At 38.4% G+C, this 9,158-nt stretch overlaps 1 protein-coding gene across 1 annotated transcript in view; it reads right to left on the bottom strand.

Annotated features, from left to right (window-relative positions):
• Window positions 1–4,808: 4,808 nt before the first annotated feature.
• Window positions 4,809–9,158, bottom strand: part of MGAT4D (MGAT4 family member D) — a 34,738-nt gene continuing 30,388 nt past the window's right edge. Inside the window, exons 12-15 of the mRNA XM_026697841.2 lie at window positions 9,075–9,153; window positions 7,911–7,989; window positions 5,354–5,466; window positions 4,809–4,841 (exon numbers count right to left, since the gene is read on the bottom strand). Of these exons, the coding sequence (XP_026553626.2) occupies window positions 4,809–4,841; window positions 5,354–5,466; window positions 7,911–7,989; window positions 9,075–9,153 (304 nt within the window). The remainder of the gene's footprint in view (window positions 4,842–5,353; window positions 5,467–7,910; window positions 7,990–9,074; window positions 9,154–9,158) is intronic.

Raw genomic sequence — 9,158 nt, 5'->3', positions numbered from 1 at the left:
GACTTTCAGATCCGCACATTATCATGGAATCTGTTTGATTTCGCTCAGTCCAGCTGATCTCGTTGGTGAGACGTCTATTATTAATTTATGGAACTGGAATTCCAGAAGATAGGTGGATTATAAATTTAATTTACTAGTGTTAATGAATAATCAAGCCAAAAATAAAATGTTTGATCGTACTTTAAAAATAGCTGCTTTAAATGAATCAAGTTTTGATTATATTGTTGTATTTATTGTATTTTTAATTATATACAATTATCTATTATAAGAAAATGACTTATTGAACAATAAATGGCTGGTTAGATATTCTTTTGTTATTTTTTTCCACCTTTTTCAAAGTAAAATACTTATTTTATACAGGTTTCCCTTCCCCACCCACTTCCCAATCTTTAGAACTGGAAAGTTTACCCCTTCTCAATTTTTAAAATCTTTTCAAATAACCCAATATTTGTTTTATTTATTTCTATCACTATCACCTAACAGAAACTGAATGAATGCTCTTCCTTAATCTGGTGGCCTTCAAATACACTGCTCAAAAAAATAAAGGGAACACAAAAATAAGACATCCTAGATCTGAATGAATGAAATATTCTCATTAAATACTTTGTCCATTACATAGTTGAATGTGCTGACAATAAAATCACACAAAAATTATCAATGGAAATCAAATTTAGCAACCCATGGAGGTCTGGATTTGAAGTTACACTCAAAATTAAAGTGGAAAAAAACACTACAGGCTGATCCAACTTTGGTGTAATGTCCTTAAAACAAGGCAAAATGAGGCTCAGTAGTGTGTGTGGCCTCCACGTGCCTGTATGACCTCCCTACAATGCCTGGGCATGGTCCTGATGAGGTGGCGGATGGTCTCCTGAGGGATCTCCTCCCACACCTGGACTAAAGCATCCCACAACTCCTGGACAGTCTGTGGTGCAATGTGGCATTGGTGGATGGAGTGAGACATGATGTCCCAGATGTGCTCAATTTGATTCAGGTCTGGGGAACAGGCAGGCCAGTCCATAGCATCAATGCCTTCATCTGGCAGGAACTGCTGACATACTGCAGCCACATGAGGTCTAGCATTGTCTTGCATTGGAGGAACCCAGGGCCAACCGCACCAGCATATGGTCTCACAAGGGGTCTGAGGATCTCATCTCGGTAGTTAATGGCAGTCAGGCTACCTCTGATAAGGACATGGAGGGCTGTACGGCCCCCTAAAGAAATGCCACCCCACACCATTACTCTGCCAAACTGGTCATGCTGGAGGATGTTGCAGGCAGCAGAACGTTCTCCACGGTGTCTCCAGACCCTGTCACATCTGGGTCACATGTGCTCAGTGTGAACCTGCTTTCATCTGTGAAGAGCAAAGGGCATCAGTGGCGAATTTGCCAATCTTGGTGTTCTCTGGCAAATACCAAACGTCCTGCACGGTGTTGGGCTGTAAGCACAACCTCCACCTGTGGACGTCGGGCCCTCATACCACCCTCATGGAGTCTGTTTCTGACCGTTTGAGCAGCCACATGCACATTTGTGGCCCGCTGGAGATCATTTTGCAGGGCTCTGGCAGTGCTCCTCCTGTCCCTCCTTGCACAAAGGTGGAGGTAGCGGTCCTGATGCTGGGTTGTTGCCCTCCTATTGCCTCCTCCACGTCTCCTGATGTACTGGCCTGTCTCCTGGTAGCACCTCCATGCTCTGGACAATACGCTGACAGACACAGCACACCTTCTTGCCACAGCTCACACTGATGTGCCATCCTGGATGAGCTGCACTACCTGAGCCACTTGTGTGGGTTGTAGACTCCGTCTCATGCTACCACTAGAGTGAAAGCACCGCCAGCATTCAAAAGTGATCACACCATCAGCCAGAAAGCATAGGAACTGAGAAGTGATGTGAGTTTTATATCACTATTACATCAATCAATCAATCAAAATAGAGCTGGAAGGGACCTTGGAGGTCTTCTGGTCCAATCCCCTGCTTAAGCAGGAGAGCCTATACCATTTCAGACAGGTGACTGTCCAATATTTTCTTAAAAACCTCCAGTGATGAAGCACTTACAAGCTCTGAAGGGAAGCTGTTCCACTGGTTAATCGTCCTCACTGTTAGGAGTAAGGAATTCCAAGTTGCTTCTCTCTATGAGTAGTTTCCATCCATTGTTTATTGTCTTGCCTTCTGGTGCTTTGGAAAATAAGTTGATCCCCTCTTCTTTGTGGCAGCCCCTCAAATACTGGAATACTGCTACCATGTCATCCCTACCCCTTCTTTTTTCTAGACTGGCCGTACCCAATTCCTGCAACCATTCTTCATATGTTTTTGTCCCCAGGCTCTTAATCATCTTAGTTGCTTTTTTTTTGCACTTTTCCCAATGTTTCAACATATTTTTTGTAATGTGATGATCAAAACTGGATACGGTATTCCAGGTGTGGTCTTACTAAGGATTTATAAAGCAGTACTAATACTTCACGTGATTTTGATTCTATGTCTCTGTTTATACAACCAACGATTGTATTAGCTTTTTTGGCTGCTACCGCATCCTGCTGATTCATGTTTAAGTGACTGTCCACTAGGACTTGTAGGTCCCTCTCACAGTTACTGTTCTTGAGCCAGGTTTCACTTAATCTGTACTTGTACCTTTGTTTTTTCCTGCCTAGGTGTAAAACCTTGCTTTTCTCCACATTAAATTTCATGTTATTTAATAGAGTCCGTTGTTCAAGTCTGTCAAGATTTTTTTAGATTCTGAGCTTGTCTTCAAGGGTGTTAACTATTCCTGCCAGCTTAGTATCATCTGCAAATTTGGTAATTCACTCTTCTATTCCCTCATCTAAGTAATTTATGAAGATATTGAAGAGTACTGGGCCTAAGACGGAACCTTGTGGTACCTCACTGCTTACTTCCCTCCATGTAGACATAGATCCATTAAGGACTACTCATTGAGTACAGTTTGCCAGCCAGTTACAAATCCATCTAGTGGTGATGCTGCTTATTGCACATTTTTCTAGTTTACCAAGAAGTAGATTGTGGTCTACTTTGTTGAATGCCTTGATGAAATCTAAGTATACTATAGCCACAGCATTTTGCTACTCCACTAATTTAGTCACTTTGTCAAAGAATGAAATAAGATTGGTTTAGTGAAACCATGATCTGTTTTTAACAAACCCATGCTGGCTACTAATTATAACTTTGCTTCTAGATGATCACAGATCTGGGTTTTTAAATTATTTTTCCAGTATCTTCCCAGGTAATTTATGTTAGGCTGATTGGTCTGTAGTTTTCTGAGTCTGTTTTTTTTTCCCCTTTTTGTGAGGATGGGAACTACAACTTTTCTGATCCTCTGGCAGTTTCTTGGTATTCAATGATTTTTTAAACATATGGTACAATGGTTCTGAGATCTGCCAGCTCCTTCAGAACTCTGGAATGTAATCCATCAGGTCCTGGTGATTTACGTATATTCATCAAGATCAGACAGGTTTTCTCTTACCATTTTTTTGCTTATTTTAATTTTTATTTCTAGTCTGTCTTTTACAATTATGTTTTTAATAGGTTGGGGTACCGTTTCTTTTTGTGTGAAGACCGGTGCGAAGAATGAGTTAGCAACTCTACTTTCTCTCTACTGCCTGTTACTTCCTTGCTATCTTCTCTGTTTAGTGGACTTTTTTTTTTGATATTTTCTTGCAACTTTTGTTGCAAGTCTTCATTCTAAGCCTTTGATTTCCTGACTTCATCTTTGCAGATTTGGGCTATTGGCTGATATTCTGCCTTGGTTATGTGTTCCTCTTTCTATTTTTTTCTACTTATCCTTTTTGTCTTTTATCCTTTTTGGGTCATGCGGAGGCCAAAAATATGACCACAGAGACTGAAAATGGGGCACACGGAAACCGCCAAAGCTGTGCTGAAGCTGATCAGGCTGTTTGCTGCAAAAAGGCAAATTGCTGGGAGGCAGCGGCTGAAGGGTGGGGACTGGTGGGTGGCAGTGGTTTTGCAACGTTCACTCTATAAGATGCACAGACATTTCCACTCACTTTTTGGGGTGGCGGGAGTGCATCTTATAGTGTGAAAAATACAGTAACTTAATAAAATTTGTGATCTGAAAAAATATATAAAAGTATGTCATTTTTGGCAAAATCATGTTTTACTATTTTTATTTATTTTTATGTATTGCTAATCTACTATGCTTTTGTTCACCTGTAGTTTTTACAGTTGGTATATGTGTATTTAGTCATAAATTATGTTGTCTAGCAGCAGAGGTGGTATTCGTCAGGTTCTGACCAGTTCTGGAGAAACCATAGGGGAACTTTTGAGTAGTTTGGAGAACTGGCAAATACCACCTATGACTGGCCCTGACCCCATCTATTCTCTTCCTACTGATTCCCAGCTGGGTCTTCTTTTGTTGCCCTGAACAGGAGAATGGAGCTGGAAAGCAGGTTAGTGAGGTGGGGAGGGAATGGGGATTTTGCAGTATCCTTCCCCTGCCAAGTCTACCAAGCCATGTCCACCAAGCCACACTCACAGAACCGGTAGTGAAAATTTTTGAATCCCACCACAGTACAGAAGTATAGCCTATTTTGTCAGACAATTTAAATACTTTAATAAAGAGCTTATTGGCAATAAATTATAATTATTACATTAATTTCATCTTTTGCAAAAGTAATATAAGTGAATAGTCCCTGTGCATAACGTAATTAACCTCTCTCCTAGTCCCATCACACAGTACAGTATTAGGAAGAAAATAGCATTCTGTTGTTGATAATTTTCTTGCTACCACTAGATGGACTTGTTTCCATACTGCTTTTAGACTTTCAAAATCTCAAAGAAGTCTATAATTCTTTATTTCCCGTCTGTATAAATATCTGCATTAGAAAAAAAGAGAGGCTATTTCTCAATATGGCAAGTACAAAGTACATTTACAATTCACATTCTCTCAATATCTTTACACATTTTCCTCCAAATATGTCAGCATTATATTTTGGAAATCTTTGAAATATAATAATACCCATTTAAAAATGTAAAATTTCATGCAGTAATTGTATCAAAAATTCTGACTGAGAATGCATCAATAACAGGGAAAGAATCAAAAATTATTAATAGGTAAATTTTTGAAAATGCTACTTCACATTATTATGTTTATTTCTATTGAAAATTAAATAAATGGAGAACAGCTTATAACCTCTCTCTAAAAAAGAAGTTCAAAAGAATTGTGAATGTGAGAAACATAAAAAGCCTGAAAAGGCTCTATTTCTTCCAAATTAAATACAGAAACTTATTCTTAAATATATTAAAGCAAAAAGTATTAAAATTACTGCAACAGTACTTAGGGTGATGGCAGGTTAATTATCTCAATAGTCTAACAATCTGTACCTACCTCGCTCAGTAGTATCCATTTGGAAGAACTAGAATGGATAAACAAACGTAAAGCTTTTATGTTTCCTAAAAATGGGGCAATGGCACCTTCTGCTACTCCTTCTTCAAAGTTACCTATTTATAAATAAGAAAATATTACTTCTGGCATGTGTCAAAATTATTTTTAGCATAATTTCCTGCCAGAAAGAACCAACAATTATGTGCTTTAAATCAGAGTACAAATATTTGTGAAGATAACTGACATTCATTTTCAGTAAAAAGAATTACAAGCCAAGATTAAAGACAGCCAGTGTTTAGTGGTTAAGGTACCAAGCTAGAAAGCAGGAGATCATGAGTTCAAGTCCCACATTATCCATGAAAGCTGGCTGGATGACCTTGAGCCAGTCAATATCTTGCAGCCTAACTCGCTTCACAGGATTGTTGTGGTAAAAATAGGAGATGTGTTGGATATGCTTATCACCTTGAGTTATTTGTAATAATAATAAAGGGATACAAATAAATAAATTAAAAAGAAATTAAAAAGAAAATAAGGATTCACAGAAACTGTTACAGAAATTCAATGCCTTGAAACACCATAAATGTATATGCCTTGAAAAAATATGTAAAACTGCAGATGAAATTAAACTGACATATTGCCACCAAATGAAAATTTGGTGCACATCTCTAACAACACAGTAGTGAATGTGCATAATGGACACCAATATAAAATGCTGTATTTTCTTTCTCCACCCGCAGCTTGCAATAAGGCCTCGCCAGTGCTGCTTTATACAGCTGTAAATGTATTTAATCTTTTGTTCAACAGATAATATAATTCCGGAAGTTCTACTCCAAAGTAAATCCAAATGAACCCAATAATAAATACAAAATGCAACTTTACTTTCTGAGTATTTATGGCTTCTATTAGAATGGAAGACATAAACATACTACATCTGTCTTTAACTGTGAATAATTTATATTTTGTATTTAATTTGTAATGTTAATTTATATCACTACACAGGCAATATATGTATTTGAATGATGTTAAACTGGAACTATACACTCTACATGAGGTTCCCCTTTAACTGGTGCAGAGAGTAGCTGTGTGGACAATTATGTGTGTCTCTATTATGTTGCATATTATATCTTTGTTCTGTAAGCTGCATTGGCTGCTGATCTGCTTCCAAGTGCAATAGTTTTGACGTTTAAATTCCTACATGGCATGACACCAGATTATCTGAGGGTCCACTTCTTCCTGATTACATCTCCCTATCCCATCAAGTCGTGAAATGCTACCAGTTCGGCTCCAATGAAAGGAGAAAGAAGAAAAAAGCGCAGGATTGGCCCTCCCACCCACCCCTGCTCTTTTCTGTTCTTTATCCTCTCGGGTGATTGGCGCGGCAGAGCCTCAGCTGGTGTTTGGAAAGCTGTGCCTGCATTAGGTGCACGATCACTGAACCGGTAGGGAAACTGGTAGAATCCATCTAGTCAACAGCTGCAGCTGATGGGACCCAGAAAGCTGCCTTTTTAGCTGGTGCTCCTAACCTTCTGAAACATCATCCTGCCCCAGGTGAAGTTGGTTCCATCTCGACTACTTTTCGGGTGGGGGCGGTGTTTCTAACATGTTTGGGGATCCCATTGGAAGTCTGAGGGGTGGCTCTATTGTGTTTAAATGATTGTTCTTCTTCTGAAATCTTGATTTTTAATTGATATTTAATTATTTTAATTATTGTTATATAGTTTTAAATGATTTTGGTTGTGCCCAGAATCACATTCAGTAAGAAAAAATATAGCCATTTGCTAAATAAATGAATGCATAAGTACATAAATAATAGAAGAAAGCTGGAAGCAAATCAGCTTGTATTCCATAAATAGTTCATGCTGCAATAACAAGTGCTAGACAAATAAAATAAAAATAAAAGGAAACCATATTGTATCATCCCCAAAATGTTAAAAACTATAAACAGTACCAAAGTTGGATGAAAAAAATAAATAAATAGAAAGACATACATTCCTCTTCAATATATAGTTCTTTATGTCCCTTTCTGTTCAAAAGTGAGAGCTGAAGCTAGCTAAATTTTAAAAATATCATTTTAAAGAAATGAGGCAACAAGGCAACATCCATATGAGTAGATATTGTACACATCAACAGAAAAGGCTAATTTCATCAAAACTGCCAACAAAAATATTCAGACTAAATGTGTTAGCATTTATTATATTGCCTGGGACAGAACCTGAATCTTCTGCACGTAAAGCATTTCTTTTATAATGATCAGTCCCTCCAGATGGAGCCAGAAACCCAAACTGAAAGGAAGGAAGGCTAACAATGTTCTAGAAATCCTTTAATTTGAATGTATGAATTATTTTAAATAGATAAATTCTACAACAATCTTGCTTTGATTTGCATGTCTTCATGCTATCTTTAGTTTTCATTTCATTTTTCTTAAATAAATCCCAAGAGGAGAAAAATGACACTTTATCCAGTGGAAAATAACTTTTGGATGCCACAAGCCCCCTGCCCTTGTTCACTACAACAACATTGAAAAATATCAAACTAGAAGCATTTTAGATATATTGGTTACCTATCTGAAAAAATCCATCCCAAGTTTTTATGATGGTAATGTTGTTTGCATTGTTTCTTACAGTCTGCAAATTAATATCCTGAAACAAATAAAAGGAGTAAAATTCCAATCAGTCTCTGGAAAGGAAAGCAACATCTTGATCACATTTCTGTTATGCAACATCCATCTAGAGCTGGAAATTCCCCAGGCTCGTCAGTGAGGGTCGATGTTTATTGGTGTTTTTAAAAACACCACCACCAAATCTCTCTAGAAAATTTATTTTGCTCTGCTAGATGCTGTAATTTCCAACAGGTTATTCCAAATGAGAAATGTTGTCAAATTGCTGTTTAAGCAGAAACAAAAATAGGGGCAGGGAGTATTAATGAAGGGGAAAGTATGATTGCTTGTATTATATTCGCTATGATATCCAACTACTACAATGGGGAGGGAAAATTCTGAAGAAATTTTAAAAGGCGAATGGTTATTACTAGAATAGAATTAGAATGGAATGGAATGGATGGAACAGAACAGAATGGAACAGAATATAGAATAGCTAGAAGTGATCTTGGAGGTCTTCTGGTCCAACCCACTCCTCAGGCAGGAACCCTGTACTATTTCAGACAAATGGTTGTCCAATTTCTTCTTAAAAGGTTATCATTTGTCAGAATGTTGAAGAAACTGTATCCTAGAGCCGTGATGGCAAACCTATGGCACATGTGCCACAGATGGCATGCAGAGCCGTTTGTGCTGGCACACGAGCTGCAGGCAAACTTACCTCACTGGGCATGCACGTGCCTCACAGAAAATACTGGAAGTGACGAAACGGGGCTAGTTTTCAGCCTGAAAAGCCTGCAGAAGCCTTCCTCAAGCCTTTGGGAGGCCGAAAAAGGCCTCGAACCTGCTGAAAATCAGCTGTGAGGTGCAGTGCAGGTAAGGGGGCGGCGGGAATAGGGGGGGGTGGGATTATGCACGCATGCGTAGGGGGCGTGGGGATTCTGGCACACGAGTGCTGTGCAAGCGCGCGCACAATTTTTGACACAGGAGCCCAAAAAGGTTAGCCACCACTGTCCTAGAGGATAGCAACCTAATAGATTAGGGATAGTGGATAGAAATATAAAGCAGAAATAAATTTATCTTATGACTTTTATAGAAAAGCTTCACATTGATATGGGAAGAGATACTTACATTACTAGGTAAAATGTCTACAGTAGTGTTATACAATATATCTCTACGATGATCAGAATTTCCACTTCTAAATAAATACCTGCA

This window comes from Pseudonaja textilis, chromosome 6, assembly GCF_049901715.1.
Source record: "Pseudonaja textilis isolate UNSWEBS1 chromosome 6, rPseTex1.2, whole genome shotgun sequence".
Classification (NCBI taxonomy): domain Eukaryota; kingdom Metazoa; phylum Chordata; class Lepidosauria; order Squamata; family Elapidae; genus Pseudonaja; species Pseudonaja textilis.
The sequence above is the reverse complement of the archived record's forward strand: the minus strand, read 5'-3'. Positions and strand labels throughout refer to the sequence as shown.